This window comes from Episyrphus balteatus, chromosome 2 (genome assembly GCF_945859705.1).
Source record: "Episyrphus balteatus chromosome 2, idEpiBalt1.1, whole genome shotgun sequence".
NCBI classification, from domain to species: domain Eukaryota; kingdom Metazoa; phylum Arthropoda; class Insecta; order Diptera; family Syrphidae; genus Episyrphus; species Episyrphus balteatus.
In genome coordinates, this window is record NC_079135.1 from 124,011,875 (window position 1) to 124,037,515 (window position 25,641).

At 29.1% G+C, this 25,641-nt stretch overlaps 1 protein-coding gene across 1 annotated transcript; it reads left to right on the plus strand.

The window, feature by feature from the left end:
* Window positions 1-16,563: 16,563 nt before the first annotated feature.
* LOC129909723 (choline transporter-like 1) lies at window positions 16,564-23,957 on the plus strand. The gene is made up of 3 exons (XM_055986796.1): window positions 16,564-16,800; window positions 16,861-17,119; window positions 23,668-23,957. The coding sequence occupies exons 1-3, from the start codon at window positions 16,564-16,566 to the stop codon at window positions 23,955-23,957; spliced, it is 786 nt and encodes a 261-aa protein (XP_055842771.1).
* The last annotated feature ends 1,684 nt before the right edge of the window (window positions 23,958-25,641 follow it).

Consider the following 25,641-nt stretch of genomic DNA (forward strand, 5'->3'; position numbering starts at 1 on the left):
AGTTGAAAAAATTGGGAAAAAAATCACTTTTTCAAGATTTGTGGGATAAAAACCTACACTTAATTTGTTTAAACAATAGACTTCTATACATCATTCAAAAGGTCTGGAAATCCTCTTTCCAAAAACATATAACATATTGAGAGTTGTTAGAAAAATGACTGAAATATTGATAGATTACATCGTAAGGTCTGTAAAAATGTTTTTTTGTAAATAAAAAAAAAATGGAGGGTTCCAAAAATATAACAAAAATATTTTTATGCATTATTTGACCATACGAACAGCCTGCACTATATTATTTCTCGGGTGTATTTTCAGTGTCGCACCGTGTTATCGATTTTTAAAGTTATGTATTTCAAAAATTGCCAAGTAAACAATTAAAATTTTATTAATATAAATTTGAAACCAAACTTTAGAACTTGGTTCACTTTTATATCATCTCAGTACTTTTTGTGCCAGTATAATTTCAATATAGGAGAACTTGGCTTTTTTTTAACACTAATGTTTTTGTTGTGATTTCAATAGTTTTTGCAAGGTATTGATGTAAAAATACTCTCTATATTTGATGAAAATTCAGCTAAAATGGGCGGTTACCACGCCCACTGTCTAAAATTCTCAAATTTTAATTTTTTTCCTTTGTATAAACTACCAGCTCTACCATTCTACCAAATTTCAAGATTCTACGATATTCAAAAGTGCTCTAAAATATTTGATGAAAGTTCAGCGAAAATGGGCGGTTGCCACGCCTCCTGACTAAAATTCTCAGATTTTAAATTTTTTTCTTTGTTCAAACTACTAGTTCTACCATTCTACCAAGTTTCAAGATTCTACGATAATCAGTGCTCTATAATTAATGAATATTCGGCGAAAATGGGCGGTTGCCACGCCCCCTGAATTGAAAATCTCAAATTTGTGATTATTTCCTTTGTATACACCACAAGTCCCATCAGCGTGTAAGATTTTAAGTTTCTACGATAGCAGGAAGTTCTCCATAATTTTGATGATCTGTCAGTGAGTCAGTGAATCAGTGAGTCAGTTATACGGTTTTCACGATTTTTGAATCCCTATATCTCAGAAACTACTCTTCGTAAGAAGCTGAAATATTGTGAGGAGTTTAGTTTTGACCAGTTTAACAAAAAATTTCATTTAAATGTGTAATAATGCTTATTGAAAAAGTTAAAAAATCTTGTTTCATATTGAAAAAAAAAATAAATAAATACTTTTCATTAAAAAATTTAGAGTATGGCTCATAAATGTCACCGAAACAGACTGAATCGATTTTTCTAATGCCACACCCGTTGCATCTTATTTTGAGATTTTGATGTTTAATTTCAGATAAAAATAAAATGCACTACTGGGGTCCCACGTAAGTGCTCTTATGGTAAAAGTAACTCTAAAATTAAAGCTTTTTATTGAACCAAATTAGTTTTTATACCTAATTATTTAAACATCGTTTTAAGTGATCTTTTACACAAAAGCAAGTATGCCATTTGATTTCTTGTATACCTACCTATATGAGAATTTTAAGAAAAAAATTTCGAAAATCGTTAGAGCCGTTTAAAAAAAAATAGGTATATAAAAATTTTCTAACATTTTTCAAAAAAAAAAAATGGTATGCCATTTTTAAGAAAATATTATTAAACACATATGGCGTTTTCGATTGGCAGTCCGGAAGCGTCCGGAATCATTCTGAAAAAATTTTATTCACACAAAACTGTCAGTTTTGTACGAATAAAACGCTTTCAGAATGATTCCGGACGCTTCCGGACTGCCAATCGAAAACGCCAATAAAAACGAAGTTTCAATAAAATTCATCAATTCGTTTTAAAAAAATGATTTTTCAAAAAAAAAAAAAAATTTGAAATATTTTTTAAAAAGCCAATAATGTGTTTTTTGAAAATTTTATAAAATTTTTATATAAATGTTATTTTAACGTTTCTGTATACAAATTTTGGTTGAAATCTCCTTTGTTGTTTACGAGAAATTCATTTAAAAAAAACCGTTCTATGGCCGGCAGGTACCGTTAATAACAGTACCAACAATTTTTTTATTTCCAAAAGAAGGCTCTTATGTGTAACAATAAATAAAAAAATTCAAATCAAAATCGTTAGAGCCGTTTGTAAAATAAATTAACTTTTTTTTCCGTTATATGACATTTACCGTTAGTTATGGTTCTAAAACAAAAATTTTAATCTGTCCTCTATTGAATCACTCAACACTGTTGACTACCATGTTTGAAGAAAATCGCTCCAGTAGTTTAGGCTGTAGCTCGAGGTAAGTACTTACAGACGGACAGACACACACACAGAATTGCCGGACCAACTTTTTTGGCATTCTCCATCATTGTAATGTCATATGTGTGATAAGCCTCTGAATTTTTAACTGTTAAGGTTTCATTTGGAAATTGAATACTCTAGTTTTCTACCAATCGATATCCAAGCTTTTTTGTTGTCTTATTCACCCGCGCTTTATCACTTATCTACGATGTAGGTTCCATAGTATAATTCCAAAAACAGGATTCAAATACTTCAATGATGAAAAAAAAACTTTTATTTCTATTTCTATTTCCAAAAACGAAAAGGAAATACATATATAGGAATAGGTACTTAAGTTTTGTTTTAAGACCTTAAAAACTGAAAAATAAACATTTTATCTTGCCTCCTAAATTTATCTTCAAGTGTTGAATGTTGATGCTCTACTTTCACTACTCGAGCAGGATTGTAATAAAAATTTACTTTTTTCCTCTCGTCTTGCGGTGAGAACATAATATTATTTTAAAGAATTTCCCATGAGACTTGAGAATAATTTGAGAATAATTCACATGATTTCAATTCAACTTGGTGTTAGTTTAAAAAAAAATATATATAAGTATATTTTTTCTACCCTCAGTTTGCAGTCTATACCCTCAAGTACCTTTCGTACACTTTGGCGTATGAGTAACATTTCTCTTGTTTGAATCATGTATGAGATGGAAATTTATAATCAACATAACAAAAAAAAAAAAACTTTTCCTGCAAAACTTACAGAGTGTGATTCTTAATTTTATTTGTGTGCATCTGTTGAAATAATAATAAGAAAAAAAAAAAAAGTTGAGTCTAATTTTTTGACTTCTCGTAGGAATTAAGTAAAATTCGAATAAGTTTTCGATGATGTAAGAGAATAATTAAGATTTTTTTTTTGTAAGAATATAAACTTATTAAAAATAAAACTTTTTCAAGTAGGTTTAAGTAAGAAATAAGTAGTTTTCTTTTAAAAACAAATCACTCATGAATTATCCACACAAATTGCAACCAACTACAAACTGGAGTATTCTGAAATGTTCCCTTTTTCACTGGCACCGTGACTTCGCATTGGATTTGGAAAATGTAATCCATGCATTTGCATGTAATCCATGCAATTGCATGAATTGAATTTAAACTCCATTCAGCAGCAAATGAGAATCCTTACAGCTGCTGTGTATGTGGTAGTTTTTTTTTCTTTCTTTCTTTGAATTTTATTTCATAGCATACGGGTAATTCTGTTTGACGGAAAAAAAAACTTGCATATATTAAATCTCTAATTTAGTTTGTTTTCTCCATAAATGATTTTTTTTTTTTTTTTATTCAATCTGTTATAATCTTTAGAGATTTTACCTCATAATAATTAGCTTTTTTCTAATTAGAATAACTCTTTTCAACTACTATCGCTTATGGAGTCGAAAATCTTCAGTTTTTATAAGAGTTAACAGTGTTCCGTTACCAATTTTAACATATTACTAAAAAAAAAAAATCAACTTTTATAAAAAAATTCTAAAATTTAAGCCAAAACAAACAAAATGAGGGACAAAGGATATTGATGCTTCCTTTAATTCACAGACGATAATCTATTCTTGATTTAAAACAAACCCTTTATCTCTGTTATAGCTTGCAAAAAAAAAGTAAATTTGATGAACACTGTTGTGTTTATCCTATTTCTCTTTGATAGATTAACGATAGAATTAAAATTTCAATCGAATTTCAGATACCTATAATGTTTTAAGGAAGGTATACTTCCTTAAAAGGATTTTAAGCTGTATAGCAACTTTCAAAGCTTGAAAAGGACAAAAGGAAAACAAAGTAGATTTCAATTTAAGTTTTAATCAATGAAAATTCAATATCAAAGTAAATAAGGAGATATAATATATTCTTATACTGTGAAGCTGGGTGTTACCTATACATTACTAGTTTGGCAGTTCTCCCACAGCCAAATCACTCAAGTTCAAAATTTGTGAAATTGCTTCCAAATAAAGGAGATGGGTTTAAGAATAAACAACACTAAATCCTTTTTCGCATCATTAATTTAACCATTGCTAATCAACAACTCATAGCTTTTCGCGGTGAAGAACATAATGTTCATTCGACAAAAAAATTTTTTGTGATGTACAAATGTACTTACCAAATAAAATGCACGACTGGATCGCACGAACTTGTTCTTAGAGTTAAAGTTGCTTAAATTTTTAAGACTTTTTATATAGAAATTTGGAAAAAAAATAAATATCGTTTTAAAAAAAAAATAAAATCTGAAATAAAATTGCCCTCCAAAGTACCTAAGTATGCAGTTTTGATTGATATATTAAGATGCATTTTTAGAAAAAAAAATTTCAAAATCGTTAGAGCCGTTTTTTAAAAAACTAATTTTTTATAAATATTTTTTTGGAAAAAAAGTTTTAAAATAAAATTGGTATGCCATTTTGTAGAAATTACTAATCAACATCTTACAACAAAATTTCAAAAAAATTCAATGTCCCGTTTTCGAAAATTTGATTTTTCAAAAAAAAATTTTCAAATTTTTTTTTTTTTAAATCAAAAAATGTTTTTGGAAATTTAATTGTTGGTTCATATTTAAATTATATAAATGCTTCTTCACAAAAAGTTTCGTTGAAATCAAACAAGCAGTTTCGAAGATAATCGGATTTGAAAAAAACGGTTCTATGGCAAGTACCGTTAATAATGATTTTCAAACAAAAATTTTTTGATTAAAAGATAGACCTTAGCTTAAAACTACTACTTGAATTTTTTTAACAAAATCGTTGGAGCCGTTTTTGAGATATTTCAATTTTACTAAAATCGGTATATGACAAGTACCGTTATTTTTGGTCCAAGAAAATTAATTCCAAAAACTCCTCTGGAGAGTCGCCAAATAACTCTACATACCAAGTTTGACATCAATCGGTCCATCCGTTTAGGCTGTAGCTCCTTATACAGACAGACAGACTGACAGACTGAGTGTCAAAACGAAATAGGTGCATTTACAAGTCAACAGTATTAGATTTTTGAAGCATTAAATTCTAAACGGTTTCTTATTACACATTTTTACTAACTTTGGGACATTTTCGTATTTTTTTCGTTTATTCTTGCTCAAGTCAAAGTTTGCTTCGTCTAATTTGGGCATTTTAAGGCTTTCTAGTTTCGTTGAACTTTTCCCAGTTTTCCTCAATGGGATTGGCTTTATTGCATTATTCATAACAATATTCGAATTAGCTGATCAACATGTTGATTTAGGTGATTTAGCTCAGCAAAGTTTTCAGCATGCCAACATTTTAATTTTGGCTAGCCAGAAAGCGAAAACGAAAAAAGTGTATAAGGCTTTTTTTCAAAGTGTTCAATTTCCTACAAGAATATGTAAAGAAATTTGCTAAAAAGACCAATGATAAAAATATAATTTTTTTCAATATGAGATTGGTGTAAAAATGAAAAGATAAGAAGTTTCATTCGATTCACACAAGCATGTTTTAAAGATATTAATCGTAAACAAAAGTGGGCGTGGCAAGGGGTGAATATGGTCAAAACCGTCTTATTTTTTTAAATCTACCTTCAAGGAGAAAAAAATGTCACCTTAAAATAGATGATGCACACTTTAAATTTCACAACCTTAAAATTAAAACTTGTTTTTCTGTGTAGGCTATAGGTCGTTTTTGATAACTTATTGTTTTTCGTCGACGTTTCAAGACTTATTTATACAAAAATTTATAAATGAATCAGAGAAAAAATGTATGACGACTTATGTTGCTAATAGTCCAAAAATGTATGGTCTGCCTAAAATACATAAACCAAATGTACCTCTAAGGCCAATCTGTTCTTCTTTAAAAGTTCCATGTTATGAGTTATCCAAATAAATGGTTAAAATTTAAAAAAATGTAACTATTAACTCTAAATACAATGTTAAAAATGCTTCATTGTTTATATCAACAGTATCACCAGTTATTTTAGAACAAGATAATATTCTTGTTTCATTTGATGTTGTATCATTGTTTACTAACATTCCTATTCCATTAGCACTAGATTTGGTTGAGAAAAGTTGGGATATTATTAAAGACCGTACCAGAATTCCAAAATTAAAATTCTTAGAAATATTACGATTTTGTGTAATAGATAATAATTATTTAGAATTTGATAAAATATTTTATCAACAAAAACAAGGAGTTCCGATGGGCAGTCCTGCATCTCCAATTTTGGCAGATATTGTAATGGAAGCTTTATGGGATAACGTCTTTGATAATATTCCTTATAAACCTAAAATTATTACAAAATATGTGGATGACATTTTTGTTATACTTAAATCTAGTCATGTTAATTCAATTCTAGATGCATTGAATGGTTTTCATCCAAAAATTCAGTTTACAGTTGAATATGAAAATAATGGAAAACTTCCATACCTTGACGTGCTCGTTATAAGGAAAAATGACCATTTGATATTTGATTGGTATAAGAAAGCAACATCATCAGGTCGACTTATCAATTATAATTCCAAACAGCCAAAACAGATTATTGTTAATACAGCCAAAAATTTTATTAGCAGAGTATTAGATATCAGTGACATTGCCTTTCGTCGGAATAACATTAGTAGAATCATGGATACTCTGCTTTCAAATTCTTTTCCCATGAGTATAATAAAAACATTATTGAACCAATATTTTAACCCATTGGTTCAAACAAATTTAGTTAATAATAGAACGCAGTTTTCATACAGAAGTTGTTTGTAAATTCCTAATCTTTCGAATCGAATTTTAGATGCTCCTATTAGAAACAAAGATAGTGTTCGTTTAGCTTTTAAGTCAGTAAATGTTTTAAGAAATTCACTTTTTTCGAATTTAAAAAGTGAACTTTCAAAAAATGATAAATTAAATATAGTTTATAAAATAAAATGTTTAGGTGATGGAGCAAACAATTGTCCATTAGTTTATGTAGGTACTTCCATGCAGAAGCTCAAAAATCGCATAGCTGGTCATAGATCGGATATTAAAAACGGACATTCACAAAAAACTGCTCTAGCTTTACATTGTATAGATGAGGGACATAGGCCAGATTATAACAATGTAGATATTTTACAAACAGAGAAGCATTTTAATAAAAGAATGGTTTTAGAAATGCTACATATTTTAGATACAGACAATACTGTAAATAGGAGATCGGATTGTGAAGGGCTTAGTAGTATTTATAGTCAGTTTGTTAAAAGGAATTATTTCTTAGGGTGAATTTTATAATCAACTTAATTTCACTTAAATTTGATAAAGAAATTTTTTGAATTTCTTATCAATGAATAAAAAGTTTTTATATTTTGAAAATTCAATGATTACAAACGTCTTTTTCAAGACATTTTTATTGAATTTTTAAAATATTTGAGCGATCTTAGAAATCTAAAAGCAACTTATTGAGAACCATAACAAAGAATTTAAGAAAAGAAAAGTTTAAGATAAGTATCTATTATAAATATATTATAATTTTTAAGAATTAGTTTATTATTTTAGTCCTGAAGAAGAGTGTATTCACACTTGAAACGTCGACGAAAAACAATAAGTTATCAAAAACGACTTATAGCCTACACAGAAAAACAAGTTAAGTTATTTAACAAAGGTCACGAAGAAAGGAATAATAGCTTAAAATTAAAGATATCCGCTTAAAATAAGGTGATTCCACTTAAACTCAGTTAATTTTAATTTGAACTTCATTTTAAGGAACGTTCGATCCCCGGTGGCTGATAGTTCTTTTTTTTTTATTTGCGCATTCAAGAAATTAATGTCATTTGTCACCTTAATTTAAAAATGGAAGTCATCTTAGCAAAAAACCATGCAGAAATCCGCTTAAATTAAGATGCGATCCGCTTAATTCTACGTGGTCTTTTTTCTGCGTGTAGATGATCAAATTTTTTCAGTTTAAAAATAGAAATTATATAGAAAAGTAGGCAGGAGCGATGTTATTTCGTTATATTTTGAAAACCTTATTTTTTACTTGCTCTATAGGTACGGTGACCATATTTCTGGAAGCGAAACTCGGGACAGATAAAAATTCGTTGGATCGTTTTGAAAATATTGATTTTCAAAAAAAAAAAATTTAAATGCGTTTTCATAATTTTTCCTTATTTTGATATCAAGATTTCCTAAACGATTTTATCGGAGCTTTTCTACTGAAATCATTTAAGTCGTTTACGAAATCAGAAATCAAGAAAAGGATTTTATAATAGGTAATGTCTGTTAAAAACTTCTAAAAAATATTTTTTTAATCAAATCGGGAGAGCTGTTTTTTAACATTTTAATTTTATTTTAAATGATTTTGAAATTGTATGATCTTTGACACAACTTTTAACATGTCCTTAAAAGTTTTGAAACTTATCTGGGTTCTTTACTCTTCCATATATGTTGTTCTTTATTCGAAAACATTTTACCTGGTGTAGAAACCTGACAAACAGAAGCTGTAACTAAATAATTGACGAACATTTAAAAAAAAAACTATCCTAGTCTATAGACGAAACGAACATTTTCATACGAAACCAGCACCAAATTTTGCTTTTCGTTGCACAATACGCAGCTTAGGTAACGAAATTCTTACCTGTTCTAGAATATATGGAGAATTTTTAATAGTTTGTCACTCCCATTTATTATTTGTCCAGGCAATTTTTCTTGCAGCAAAAGTTTTTTGTTTTTGGAGATTCAGAAAATTTTTCGTTTTTTGTATTGAATACAAAAATCAGAGAATATCCAAATACGGGACAATCACGGGACAAATTACAAAATACGGGACACTTATACGTCCCGGGTTTCTTGAATAAAAACCCGGGACAAGCTGTACAAAAACGGGACAGTCCCGGGTAAACCGGGACGGATGGTCACCGTATCTATAGGGCAAGTATTGGTTTCGTGTCAAAAAAAAATTTCGAGGTTTTAGTCAAAACTAACATTACGATAATCGGGAAGTCCAAAAAAGTGGGTTTCGTCATGACGTCCGTCGGTCTGTGCGTCCGTGCGTCCATCTCTACAAGTAGCTGCAGCCTAAATGGATCGGCAGATTTTCATGAAATTTGATACAGATAGTTTTTTCGTAATTTCCAAGGTTTGTTTTTTTTTTTTTTTGTTTTTTAATATCTCGCCTAGAACGTATACCTCCCATACAAACTTTTCGAGGTATTGCAATTTTCTCGAAAACGGCTCTAACGATTTTGATTAAATTTGACACAAGTAATCCTTAACGTATACCTATGTAATATAACTGAGTTTTTAGTTTTTCTGAAAAAATACGGATAGTGGAAATATGACAATTTTTTTTTTTTTTGTATCCCTAATGTCGGCTCTTCCCGTGTATAGTTAATGAGTTATTGCAATTTTCTCGAAAACAACTCTAACGATTTCGATTAAATTTGTTGTTCGTTATAGTCTTAATAATTCTTATAAAACTGCGTTTTTAGTTTTTCCCAAAATTTCGGAGAACGGTATGGCGTTGTAGTTTTCTGCCAAATTAATGTATTTTTTAGTTAATGTCGTATATTTAATCAAAGGCTTAGCCAATTTTATTCAAAATTTGCAGACAGATATTTCTTGTCATTTTGAAGTGTAAATTGTAAAAAAAAATATCAAAAAAGTTTTTGAAAAAAAAAATTTAAATAGGTATACATACAGGGTGTCCCAAAAGTAATGGATCAAACGAAATATGCTGATAGGCCAACTTTAGGGCTTTCAGAATTTGGTAACTTGTTCATCCCAAATCCTTTACCTCAGTTTTGGAAAATTGATTTTTTTTTCCACCACCTTTATATAATCGAAACACTGAATGGACGTTATTAAATTGAATAAGCAGGAGAACAAAACATCTATTTGTCTTGCAACACCTTTTAAATTTCCGTAACTCGAAAAAAATGCCAGAAAAAATCATATTCAGTAGGAAGCGACCTGAGATTATCGGTCTATGAGTTTGAGGTGGTCTCTTTAAACTAAGTGTATTGTTAGTACATATCTATAACGCACCCAATGAAACTCCTCTTATTTACCTTTGTCAATTGCCTTGATGGAATCAGGATATCAAAAATAAACATTAATTTTCCCAGAATTATGAAACTAATCCTTCAGCTTATTTGTAATCAAACTAAGAATAATTTACAACATTTACCCAAAGCTGAAATGAAGTTTAATATATCTTGTCTTTCATAGTAACCCCAAAATTCATCCCTTTTTCCATTTCCAATTTACGTTTTTGGGTATTTAGTTTGTTAAGTACAAAAACTCACTAAAAGACTAACCAATCATGAAAAATCACTGCGCATATTGACTGCAAAAACCCTGTGAATTACTTTCGAGGCATTCCATTACAACCTTAAGGACATCGAACAAGCAAAACAGAGAACCACAGTATACCAATACCCTATTTGACAGGACACAACAACAAGAAATAGAAGGATGGATATTCGAAATACAAAAACAACAGCAAAAAAAAAACCTACGACAGCTTCACAAAGCTCTTCAGTAATGGAATTCACGAAGAGAATGTTAATGAGCTGCTGTTCGATAAGATGTTGTTCCTTTAAGCCCCAGTGGACTGCATAATTAACTTGTTTCAATACGTGTCTTGAGTGTCTAGTCTCGCTTTTCCCTTTCCTCATCAGTCAAGGAGAGAGTTCCCAAAGGCACACCGAAAGGATGTTATCCTTGAGTTATTTTGAGTCGGTTCGGTTCGTATGCTAAAGATTCTCTCTCACTCTTTTTCACTTCGTCTTGCCTGACAAATAATACACTCTTGCAATTGACATGAAATTGGCAAGGTATTGATTTTTATATATTCTTTCCATTGGAAATAGAAAATGCAAATTACTATTCTCGTCCTTATTTGCAAAACACAACCTTACTCAAGATTTCTCATTGAAACACAAGTACAAGGCGAGGCGAGGCGATGATGATGATGATGAAGAAGAAGGCAGATATCTACTTATAGGAAGATGAATAAGAGTAGTTCCTTTTAACTTAACAATGCAAAATGTAAATGTTACGCTACTTCATGATGACGAAGAAGCTCATTAATTTCTGTGCGCCAGAGTGCACTGAAACATTGAACTCTTGCTTGAGTGCGTTAAATCAATACCTAAGTATAGGGAAAGGGTTCGCATATGTGCCGTCAGGTGGCAATGTTGTTCTTATAGGGTTGCACTAAGGAGGGATAACATATCTTTAAATTAAGTATGCATGTGTTGTTAGTAAGCCAAAGTGGTAAATCTCAATAGTACCTATGGAATGGATGCAATCCTTCAATTTATAGACATAAAACAAACAATAGAGGGTAGAAAGAAAAAAGGCAAACTTTCGAAGGAAAAAAAAATTCTCAGTTCCATCATGAATTGAAAGGCTAAGAAGGTAGTAAGAAGAGTTTGAAAGTATATTTCAACATTAATAAAAGGAGACTTCAATTTGTTGAAAGATGGGAAATATTTCTTGGTTTTTAATTTTTACGAGTGTCAATATTTTCCTAGCTTGGGGCAAGGAATAAAGCCGGAATATCGCTTATCCGTTGGGAACCTTAGGAGCAAAACATACAGCTGATAATATACATTTTTTGACCGTTTTCAACTATTTTTATTACCTAATATCTTTTTTGATTTGAAATCTACTTTTAAATTTATGATTAAGACATAGAAAAAAATCATGTGTGCAATTAACACGTGGTAGAAGTGAAACCTTAAAAAATCATTTTTCTTGCAAAAAAAAATAAAATAGAAAAAATCTACCTATTTTTATTATATCACCTTCAAATCCATGTTTTTTATATGACAACCTATATAAATTTTATATCATCTGAAAGCTTGTTGTCTTAGCTCAAAAAATATATATCGATCAAGTCTATGAGACATCTACAAAAAGAGCTAGAATTTTTTTAAACTCGATGAAATTTCATCCAAAAAGCAAAAAAAACATTTATTTTTATGTTCTCATGCTATTAAATCAATTTTTACTTGCTCTATAGGGCAAGTATTGGTTCCGTGTAGAAAAAAAAATCGAGGTTTTAATCAAAACCAACATTACGATTATGGAGAAGATCAAAAAAGTTTGTTTCGTCATGCTGTCCGTCGGTCTGTGCGTCTGTACGTCCATCTGTACATCGAGCTATGGCCTAAACGGATGGATGGATTTGCTTGAAACTTGGTACAGATGATTTTTACATAATTCCCTAGACCCGTTTTTTTTTTATTTATTTAATATCTCCATTTTAACGCATATCTCACATATAACGTTTTCGAGGTATTGCAAATTTCTTGAAAACGGCTCTAACGATTTCGATTAAATTTGGTGTGCGCAATACTCTTATTGATTCTAACAAAACTGCGTTTTTAGTTTTTCTCAAAAAATGCGGAGAACGGAAATATGGCGTTGCCGTTTTTCAAAAATTGACATATTTTTTAAGTTCAAATATTTCATCAAAGCAAAAGTCAATTTTATTAAAAATTTACAGACATCATTTTGAAGTGTAAAATATTAAAAAAAAAAAATATTAAAAAAAACATTTTTGAAAAAAAAAAAATTTGAATTTTATTTTTAAACTTTCGATTTTTTTTTTTTTTTTTGATTTTTTTTTTTCTCAACACTTAACAAAATCTTAAATTTCCAATAGATATTTAAGATAAAGGTACTGTGAACTACAAGAGCAAGTACGTGCTACCCAGTCGTGCATTTTATTTTGTTTGACAACCTATAAAAAATTGTATACCATGTGAAAGCTTATTGTTTCACCTTGTATAATGATGTATAAATCTTATTTCAAAGATGTCTACAAGAGAAGTAAGAATTTTTTAAACTCAACCATGTCGAATTTCCAGACTGAGATTACGGTACTTCCTACACTGGTAGCTGGTCACCGCCAACAGATCTCCACAGGTGTTTTGAGGTATTTTTAAATTTTTTTCAATTTAAGATTGTGTAACTTGTAAAGCACGTATCGTTGTTTGTGATATATCAAATAGAAGGTTATGTTATCAGCATGCGTATTAAAGTTAAATCAAATTTGTATGTGCACTAGATCAAAAGATATAACGTGTGTTGGAAAAGAACATCTTTTTTCCGTTATCTCCGAATTTTAAATATGAAATGAATTGAAATTTTGTACAGTTATAATTTATTTAATTACCTATCTACAGTAAAAATTTCGATTATCTATCTATTAAAACAAAAAAGTTATAACAAGTTGAATGTTCGTGTCGCGTTTTCGTTTAATCTTGTTTCAAATCACTACGATACAAAAGAAGTTTTCACTTCAAAAATAAGCTTTTCGGAGATATAAATTTTATAATTCTTTATTAATTTAAAGAAAATTGAGAAATGGTTGATGGTAGGCAAAAAAGTTTGTTTTTTGTAGTTTTTTTATGAAAAATGATTGCATTAAAAATATTACAATTCTTTATGTAGTCAAAAGGAAACGATTGTGGTAATATACTCTCAGATTTCAGATAGTATAAGATTTGAAGTACCTAGGCTGTGAGGTAAAAATATTGGCAAAATGTTGTGCGAAGAACAATAAGTTATTTTTTTTTTAGCTTTTTCATGAAAAATAAGTGATTTCAAAAAATCACTACTATATACTTTTCCAAAACACATAAACTTGAATATATTGTAATTTGATTCTTTAAAAAAATATCAGGCTTTTAGATGTTATAATGTTTTGTTTTTTCCTTTTTTCTTATAAAATATATATGATTGGCTTCAAAAAAGTATACCTTTTTTTCTACAAAACGTACAGATGCGATAAGATACCTATATTTAAATAAAGTCTTAATCTTTTGCTTAAAAATTATACCATAAGTTGGTTTATTATCATAAAAATTTTGTTTACAAGAAACTAACAAAAAAATAATAATAATAATGTAGTAATTTTTACTTGCGATATAGGTACTATAGGGCAAGTTTAGGATTCGTAAAAAAAAATCGAAGTCGAGATAACAATTTTACATGACTTTACGATGATGGAGAATGCCAAAAAAGTGGGTCCGGCAAATCTGTCTGTCTGGTGTCTGTTTGTCCGTCTGTCTGTGTATACCTCGAGCTACCGCCTAAACTAATGGAACGATTTCCTTCAAACTTGGTAGTTAACAGTTTTGGGTGATTCCCTAGAGGTCAAATTGAAATTTTTTTTTAGGACCAGAACTAACGTTATCTGTCATATAACGCAAATAGAAAAGTTAATTTTTTTCAAAAACGGCTCTAACGATTTTGATTAAAATCTTTGTGTGTAATGTAGCACATACATTCCTTTGGAAATAAAAAAAAAATATTTTTTGAACCGTTATTAACGGTACCTGCCATAGAACGGTTTTTTTTTTATTTATGAATTTTTCGTAAACGACAGAACATATTTCGACCAAAATTTTTTTTGTACAGAAACGTTTAAACTATCGTTATTTAAAAAAATTTTACATTTTTCAAAAAACACATTTTTGAATTTTTAAAAAATATTTCAAAATTTTTTTTATTTTTTTTGTAAACGGGTTTTTAAAAAATTTTTAAGTCCCGTTTTTATGTGTATATTAATTATTTCTTCAAAATGGCATGCCCCCTTTTTTTTGAAAAATTTTAGAAATATTTTATATGTATATACAAAATTATTTTTTTTTTAAAACGGCTCTAACGATTTTCGAAAAATTTTCTTCTAAAAATTCCTTTTTATACAAGAAATAAAATGGCATACTTATTTTCTTGCAAAAGACCATATAAAACGGTATTTAATTATTTATATTTTTTTTTGTACCACTTATGTATGTATGAAATACCGTGAAAATATCAAATTTTGAATTTTCCCTTATTTTGTTCAATGAAAATCCTTAACATTAGAGTAACTTTTACCATAAGAGCAAGTACGTGCGACCCCAGTCGTGCAATTTATTTTTATTTGCAATACAATTTTTTTTTTCAATGCAAAATATTTTTAATTTGCAATAAAAATTTTATTTTCAATGCAAATATTTTTCAGTTAAGTTGCAAAAAAAATTTTTTTCAATGCAGTTTTTTTTTCAGTTGCAACAAATATTTCTTTTTTAATCCAAATTCATTTATTTATTTCATATTACCTAATTTTTTCAACCCTGGTTACAGTTTGCCACCATATTTTAAATTATACACAAAATGTTCTTAAATCAAATAAGGTTTTTTCTTTCTGCTCAGAATTTTGATATAAAAAAACAGCAATTTCATTTTTTTCTAAGTAAATTCATAATTTTTTCACAAGTCACTTTCGAAACTGTTAGATGGTTCACTTAAAGGTTTAAATATAATAATACCCGATGGTATTGACGAAATCCCTTAAGAATTATTGTTAAATCACACGCAAACTTGAAGACTTATCACAAAATATATTTAATATTTTTAATAGTATTTTGTATGTATAAATTTACAACCCATGTCCTTCAGCGTTCAATGCAAGTTAAATATAAATAAGAATATAAATCAGAAAAGTGTGAAAATAACCGATATGAACCGTTTTCCAAACAATCAAATTAAACCAATGACTTGTGTCGATAAATTATGGATTTGTTTGCTTATAACATTTTGGTGTATTTCAGTAAGTAATTGCAAATTTTTGAATTTAATACAATATTTCTAATTTTTTTTTTTTTTGGTGATACCCATTTCAGATCGTCATTACTGCCTTTTCAATCGGTTATGGAAACTATACTGCCGTCATAAATGGTGCCGATTCTTATGGAAATATTTGCAATCAAAAACATAACAAACACTTTGAAAACTTTAATCTCTCTGCCACAGACACATCTAAAAAAACATTTTTGTTCTACTTCGACATCCAGGACTATAAAAGTGTTGTTAAAATTTGTGTTGAAAAATGTCCTAATAATTTATTATTTGGTTTTGCCGGAATATTTATTTTTCACAAAAACACTGCTTCACAATTATGTGCATATGATCTTAATATACCAAATGAAATTGAGGGTTTTACTTTGGAAAGATTAAAAAGTAGGAGAGGACCATGTCCATTAGTGGCTCCAAAAAGGTCTTTTTCAAACTTTTGGAATATTTTGAAAAAATAAATCTTATTTGTTTGTTTATAGTATTCCCTATAGAAATCGGTGTGTTTATGTATCGTCAAGTCCCAATGTCAAGGAATTTTATACTGATGTTCTGAATGCGGGAGGCCTTGACCAATTGTTTTTTGTGACAGTTTATCAAGCTTGGTATTATGTCGGTTTTATGTGTGGATTTGCCTTTGGTAAGATCTTTTTTTACTAACAGTAGATATTTCCAAGAAAATTATTTTCATTTTTGCAGTAATTTCATTAATTCTATTGGCCTTGATGTCTTGGTTAACAAAAGCCATAGCCTGGATTATATGTTTGCTTTTAATAATTACAAATTTGATACTTTGCATTCAATTGTGGTCGTTATATGAACATCCTTCATTCGAAGAAGATGAAAATAATAGTGATGAGATAGAAGACATTGAATACGAAATCATGTGGAACTTTTTAGATGAATTTCGAGCTAACAATTCGATCATACTATGTTTAGCAATTTTGACAATTTTAATAACTGTAAGTTTGCATTAGTATCAATTTGAATTATATGATTTTATTTCTTCCATTCTTTTTCAGATCACATTGGTAACTTTAACTTTGATTTTAAGGAAACAATTGAGTCAACTGAAATTATTATTTGACGAAGCAGTAGTGTGCATAAAACAACTGTCAGGAATTAGTGTAGCCCCAACTATTGCACAAATCAATATGATTCTACTTATTTTATTATCGGGCTATACCTTGTTATGCCTTACAACTGCCAAATATCCTATGTTTGTATCAACATGGGAGCCGTTTAAAATATTCGAATTAAATGAATGGCAGCATCTTAGATGTAAGTGGCCTTTTGTCTTAATTAAAACATTAAGAAATAATCCGAAGCCCAATACATTTTCGTGGAGAAAGTTATCCCCAGTGATTTGTAGTAGATACTTGGCAGCGTTCAACATGAATTTACTGAACGGTCTTACTTCCGATTCTTAGTAAAATCCGTAGTTGCTGAATATAGCTTCTGATGTGATGGGAACTATCGAATAGTTCATTCATTCATTCGAATAAAAACTATCGAACAAACTATCGAATAAAACTATCGAATATAAACTATCATATAAAAAAAAACTATTCTAATGAAAAAACTATCGTTTAAGAAAATTATTTGAATGAAAAAACTATGGTATAAAAAAAAACAAGAGGTTGTCTGTAAAGCCGGTTTACAGACGATGATTTTACGTGATAACGTCGTAAGAAAACAGGTTGTGTGCTTTTAAAATGAGCCATTTGAAGGGTTTATTTATTTCAAACAATCATAATTTACAAGAAAAAGCTAAAAAAAAAATACCTTTTTTCTTTTCTCATTATATTATTTTTTTTTATAGCGCACAAAAAAAATTATACCATTAAAAAGCCAAAAATTTCTTCTAAATAATAAAACCATTTTTAAATTTTTACAATGAGCAAAAAGTATTAAAATAATTTATTTAAAACAATCATTTTCATCAAAAAAAAAGCAAAGAAAACATGTAAATTTATCTTCTCACGCTATTAAATCCATTTTTTTTTAACAATCTATAAATTTTTTTAAACCATCTGAAAGCTTATTGTCTTAGCTAAAAATATGTATATAGATTAAGTCTCTGAGACATCTACAAAAAGAGCTAGAATTTTTTAAACTCGATAAAATTTCATCAAAAAAAAGCAAAAAAAAAAACATTTATTTTTATGTTCTCATGCTATTAAATGAATTTTTTCCCTAACAACCTATAAAAATTTTTATACCCTGTGAAAGCTTATTGTTTTACCTTTCAAATGACGTATCAATCTCATTTCAAAGATGCCTACAAGAGAAGTTAGAATTTTTTAAAGTCAACCATGTGGAATTTCCAGACTGAGATTATGGTACTTCCCACACTAGTGGCTGTTAATGGCGCAACAGATCTCCACTATTGGTATGATGTTTTTCGCAAGTTTCTTGATTTAACATTGTGTGGCTTGTAGTTAGTCTAGCGTAATGTGTGATATACCAATTGAAAGGTAATTGTATCAGGATGTTCATAAATGTTTAATCAAATTTCTATCTGCTCTTGGTAAAAAGTTATAATCTGTTGAATTCTAAAATTTTATTTTACCGTCATCTCAAAATTGTGTTTACGAAAATGATTGAAATTTCGCACACATATAGTCGTAGCCATGGTCTATCATTACTCTATAATATAATATTCCTGTATCTATTAAAGACAAAAAGGTAAAAATAAAAAACCATGAAAATCGGTTAAAAACGGCCAAAAAACCTGTTTTTTAAAAACTTATTTTTTTCCGTATTCAGTCAAAACTCTTTTAACGATTCCAATTTATAATAAAAAAACTACCCAAAAATACCCCTAAAAAAGTAAGTATATTTCAAAAATTCATATTTCGAAACGCAGAGTGTTGGAAAAAAATCCGTATCAGACGCCTAATTTTTTTTCATTCATCATTCACCTGGCACCTTTAGAATTGTCAAAAAAAAATTTCCCCTACCCATAATCAACATTTTGTCACCTTATAGCGGAGTTCCAGAATTTTTTAAAATTTTTTCTTAAATGCAGTTATCCTTAAATCAGTCTCTATCTATAACTCTCTACGACCACGCGTTTAGATTTTAGCCCAAATTTTATCTTTCCGTTTTACCCCTGTTTACCCTATTAAATGACGGAATTTTTAAAAATCCTTCATTTGGATTAGGCTTTAGATTATTATCTTTCAAATAAGCTTTAGGAGATTTTTGTATCTCTAATAGTTTATTTTTAATTTTGAATTTAAATTTTTTTGCCGCACTGCGAAAGTGCGAGAGTGTAACGCTAGAAAATGGCGTCACTTTTTTGTGGTGGCTTCCATGGTTCATCGATTTATAAGACGTTATCACGTCAAAAACTATTCGAATGAAAATAGTAACTAAATGAATGAATGATTTAAAACTATCGAATTAATGAATATTTTACAACTATCGATAGTTTGATAGTTTTTATTCGATAGTTTCCATCACTAATTCATGCATTTATCTTTGGCTTATATCTAGGGCTGCCAGACGTCCCGATTTTGTCCCGACATTCTGATTTCATTCAAAAACTTTGGGAAAAAAAATAAAAGTGAGTGCTATATGAATGAATATGTCCTTATATGTCCTTACTTGGAACATTTGCAGCATGTTAAGTATTGTTTTTTTTTTTTTTTTTTTTTTTAATATACATATTCACACTTTTTTTTATTATAAATACGTAAAAAGTAAAAGTATTGGTCCAATATTTTTTGACCATCTGTTGTGTGTAAAAATTTTAAGCAAAAAAAGCTTTTAGCTTCCATTTATTAACTCTCAAATAAAAAAAAACTGGCAAATCGCATAAAATTTTTAAAACTTCTTTTTTTAAAAGGCGACGTTAAATTTAATGGAAATTTGGGAGTGTTGCCTACATTTATTAAAAGACACATCAATTGACATTTTTTTTGATGATTTTTTACGGATAAGGCCCAATGTATGCACTATCCATTAAGTTTAACGACTCCATTAAAAATTTTTCAAATCGCATACGAATTTTAAAACTTCCCATTTTATATGGTGACTTTGAATTTAATGCGGAGAGTGAATAAATTGGGACTAAGTTGAGTTTTCAAAAAATGAAATTTTTAACAATTCATATTTTTGCGTGAAATCAACAAAAATGTAGGATATAAGTCAAGCAAAATTTTGCAATCACACACGTGATTCTTTTTATTTGTTTTTAATAATTTTCGATTTCATGTAATTTTTTGGTGTCCCGATTTGTCCCGACTTTTAAGACCTATTGTCCCGACATTAATAAAATTTTATCTGGCAGCCCTACTTATATCGTGGTCACAAAGCCAAAACCACGAAACTGAAAAATTCTAGTTTTGAGAAAAATGGCTTCAAAGTTTTGGAAACTCATTCAAACTTGTACAACGGTTATTGATAGTTTTGATCAACGCACGCAGTGATTAGAGGGACCAAAATTAAATGACACATTAAAGTGAAAATATCCAAAATGCAGATTCGTGGCAAGCACAAGAACAGATTTCTGTAAATTACTAGGTAATGATTGAATGCCGTGGCTATTGGTTATAAATCTCAAGAGTTTTTACTTGGTTGTATATATACAGATTTCCCATTTTGTTATACAAGTAGAAAAGTCTAGTTATGTGACCCTCGACTCATCTATTGCTTGCACTCTTGATTTTTCACATTTCGATTGCATTTTTCAACAATTTAGCTCAATTGCAACAAATTTTTTTGGTATCAAAAAATAATATGAACTGTTGTAGTGTCAACCAATCAGAGGCGGATTTACGAATTTTCATAGAATAGGCTGCAGTATTTTTTTGCCGCCCTTGCACCTACAACTGTTATATCTTATATCCTACTTTCTTTTTTTATGTTCCTTACCTCATAACTTTGGATTAAGTGAACCAATTTTGATATTTCTTTTTGTATTGGAAAGCAGTGTAATCCTATTTCAATTTCGTCCAGTTATGGCCATAGAAACTATGAGAAAAAAAACATAAAACCCAGTTTTGAACCATGGAAGTCGGTTTTGTCGGTATGTGCAATTTTGACGAAATTGTTTAATCAATGCAACAATTTCGTTAAAATTGCACATACAATTATTTTTTGTACTTCCATTTTGTTAACAGCTGTGAACTATGAATAATTAGGGTTTGAAGACTGATATAAAACTGTAACAATGGTATTTTGTATCGTTATGAAGTTGGAAATTATCGTTAAAAATAAGAAAAGTGTGTTAAATTAAGAATTTCTTGCAAAAAAAAAAAAAAAATAATAATTTATTGAACACAAGAAAAAACACTTTTAATAGTAATTTTGTTTTACCTTGAGGGAATTTTAATCAAAAAAGTGCCAAAAAAAAGTCCCATTTAACCCATTTTAAACCCAATTAGCACAGCAAAAAAATAAAATTGATCCCTTTTTTAACCAAACGTCAAAATTTTACCATGCTAAAAAATTTAACCAAAATCTTAACCCAGTACACGGCCTTATTCACAAAATTTTTCATTTTAGACTTTTATATGAAAAGTGAGTATATCTCAAAATATTAACATTTTAATGCAACCATGTCAAAAAAGTTTTCGCTTATTTTTTCCATATGAGAGCTTTTACCAAATCGCACTTTCTCCGCGATGCTAATTTTGTTTTTTTTACTAAATATTTTTGGAAAATTATAATGATAATCTGTAAAAAACCACAAAATAAACAAATTTAAATTTAGTGGAACAGCCGTTCATCGGTGGGCATTGGGCATACATCGGCCACCCAAAGTTATATTTTAAAATGTCTTTTTTGGCGTTTGTGTATAAATTTACCGATAACACAATGATTATAGTACCTTGGCAGTACTGTTTTTAACGAGACAAAAGTAAACTCCAGAAAACTATCGGGAGTTTTCATTTATATACATAATACAGACACAAAGTTATTGGTGTTTTTAATATGTATGTAAATGGTTTTGATTTGTTGTCGTTTTTTCACACAATTTTATCCGGAATTCCAAAAAAAAAAAAAATCACAAAATAATATACAAACCATCCAACGTGTAGCCTCTAACCAGTAGTAGGACGCGTATATGTATGGGTTGTTGGTATGGGAAAAAGGAATTCATTTTCTGCAATCTTGTTCTTTTCACTCAAACAATATGTGGGCAAAGGCCGTAGAGGTCGATTACTGGTTGTGGGGCGGCGAACTTTCTATTTTACTCTAAAATGTTGCTGCTCTCTGAATGTGCAATAACAAGGGAGAGAGGAAGTCTTCTATCTTCTATCTGTAAGGCATCAGAAAACCATCATGGAAAAAGCCTTTTGACAAAAGGTAAAAATATTGGTCCCAAATTTGCCGCCCCCAAAATCTGCCGCCCTAGGCTGAAGCCTACTCAGCCTTCTCTTAAATCCGCCTCTGCAACCAATGGTGTATAAAGAGGGTGTAGGAATGGGGTTACGTTGATATGACCTGTGTTCTTATAACAATTCACGGGTGTAACATTATATGAAAAAACGTATTTCTCAAATACATATATACACATTGGAGAAAAAAATCAATAACTTCAAATTTCATATTCATATTTGAGCACTTTTTACTAGTCAACAAAATTGAACTTTTTTTTGGGTTGGGGTCAAAATTCTGCCGGGGTCAAAATTCTGCTTTCAAAATTCTGCTTTACAAAATTCTGCTTTCAAAATTCTGCTTTTCAAAATTCTGTTTTTCAAAATTCTGTTTTTCAAAATTCTGCTTTTTATAATTCTGTTTTTCAAAATTCTGCAAAAAATTAAAAAAGGGTTTGGAAAATGTTCAAAAGCGCGCGCTTTTTAAGATTTTCCAAACCCTTTTTTAATTTTTTCCAAAATTCTGTAAAATCATCTTCTTGAAAAATTATCTGTTTATTTAATTACTTACCTACATAATTTGCATTCTTTGAACGTATATTAATTTTTGTTTTATATGTAAATGAATAAATTTGAAAATATTAAGAAAAGGTTTTGAATACTAAACATTTCCGAAAATAATTCAAAATTTTTTAATTTGTCAAATTAAGATGAATATTCAAAAATTTGAATAAGAAAAGGAATATCTTGTATCAAAAAATTAGGAAAGTGCCAATGTTGAATTACATTAATGAGGTGTATTTTTCTTTAGTCAGCGCATATGCTATAAAAAAAAAAAAACAGAATTGGCAGAATTTTTTTGTTCAAGTATAATGCTGGCAGAATTTTGAAAAGCACAATTTTAAAAAGCAGAATTTTGAAAATCAGAATAGAAAAATAGCAGAATTTTGAAAAAACAGAATTTTCTTTAAAAAAGCAGAATTTTGAAGCCAGAATTTTGACCCGATCGCCTTTTTTTTTGCCAAAAAGAACCAAAATATACTTTTCTGAAAGTTTTTATGATGCTGATCCGAAAAAATTTAATTCTTATTTTTTTTTATAAAAAAAAACACTTTTTTTAAAGATTTTACCTATGGTGCATGTTTTCGCAAATATCATATAATGTAATGAGTTCTTTTGTGAATGAATTTTTTCTTTATTATTATTTAATTCATAAGAATAAATTAATAAGAAACTTTGTTTGTTACACATTTTTCGAAAAAAATTGGCCTCAACGTCAAAAATTATCAATGGAAAGAAAAAATGAACAGCTTTTAAAAATAATATCAGAGCAAAAAAAAAATGTATTGAGATCCTATGTATGTATATTTTTTTTTAAATATTTTTTTTTTCCCCAAAGGTATTGAAAATAGCAATTTATGATATCTCAAAGATATTTTGTATTTTAATTTATTATCTTGGCAAAAATCTTTTACGTTTTATTTAATTTGAAAAATTTAGTACCTTATCAAATTGAGTATGTTGATTCGAAGACAATCCGGAGTACATTCTGGATTTACATTATTGGACTATTATGGACAATTGAATTTATATTTGCTTTTGAGGAATTTTGCATTGGTGCTGCTGTTGTATTTTGGTATTTTAAGCCTTCCATTTATCAACCATCTCAACACGCTGTTAAAATTTTGGTCAAATACCATTTGGGAACTATTGCTAAAGGATCAGCATTCATCACTTTGTTAAAAGTACCAAGATTCCTTCTCGTTTGCATTTCTAAAAGGTTAGTGTAAATGATTGTAAGTCACTGATTTCAAAGTAATTTCTTTCAGAATCAAGAAAAGAGTAAACCAGTTATGGTTTCAACGTTTTCAACATTTTGAGGAACGAATTGAATTTTGGAATCATAACGCTTATACTCCTGCTGCAATGGAAACAATTGACTTCCGTCAGGCTGGAGAAGTTGTAAGACCTCCAAAAATACATGTTTTAAAAAAAATGTTTTACCAATTTATTTTCAAGGCTTGGAAAATATGTAACAAGAATGCTGAACAAGTTGCAACCATCAATAATGTTTTTAATTTCATTTTGTTCCTGAGTAAATTACTGGTGGCAACCCTAACTTGCCTGTTTGGTATTATAATTCTGAAAGACGGAAGAGATTATTTGATCATGAAGGACAAAGAAGAATTCTTCTTCTACATGGCTCCCGTATTATTTGGTACATTTTGTGCTTTTTTAATTGCACATATTGTGTTTTCAGTTATCGAGGTAAAATTTTGAAAATATTGCCAAATGGAAGAAATTTCAATCTTATGAATTTTTATAGATGACAGTTGACACGCTTTTACTGTGTATTTGTGAGGACAAATTAATGAATGGTGGACTGAAGTGTTCAATGAAAAATAGCAATCTTGTAAAACTCTTTTCGAAGAACGAAGATAACACTGTTCAAGTCATAAAAATAAATAAAAATCCATTTCAGAAGTAAGTTTTGGAATTAAAAAAAAAAAAAAAACTTAAAAATTTTAATAAAATGTTAGTCACTTCAACACAAAACCGACCTTATTCATTAACAAAAAACAAAGGATCATACATTTGAGGCTTTTTTTTTTAATTTATTTCAGATTCACAACAAAAAGGTATACAAATTGATTTCGCTTATTTATAAATATTTACCTTAATTCATTCATAAAGGCAAAAAAAGTGTAAGCTCCCCTTAAAACCTGTTAAAATGAAAATTTCTAATTGTAAAAATAACCAGACAAATTGTTGTTTACACATTTTACCTGACCAAATGTCTCCATTGAAATTGGTATTATTTTACCAGCAAATACAAAACGTTGCTTCTGCAATACAGTCATTGAGACTAAAATCATTACTTTGAAGTTCTTTGAAGCATCATACCATTTTAAGAAATATAATTCCGAATGAAGTTGTTGACTCTATAAAGGAAGTTTTATAAAACTTTATGGTTACAATTTTTTTTTGAATAACCTTATTGACGACATTTTGACCAAAAAAACAGTACATCCACAAAAGAAATACACAAGTTATCGTTGATAATGTCATGGAGAAGAAATTCACGTCATCAAATCGCATAAATGATATCACATACAATCCCATAGCAATAAAACCAGAAAGGTAAAGGATGTGTGTAAATGTTGACAATGCAAATACATTTGACATTGCGTCGATAAAACTGCAAAACAAATTTCACAAATCAACTAATCACTGCACAACAAATCAAAGAGAAGTCATTGGGACAATTCATCATAGAACAAGTAGTCATCACAGGGAACAATCCATTTCATCATAAGAAACAATATCCTTAAAAAACTGAAGAAGAATGAACAAAAGAATAGAAGAAATGAAAATAAATTTGTTCGGATTGAACAGTGGGATGAATCTTCTCATGATGAGTTGTCCTATGATGATAAGTGCTGTGGGTTGATGCGCAAAAAACTAGGTACCTGT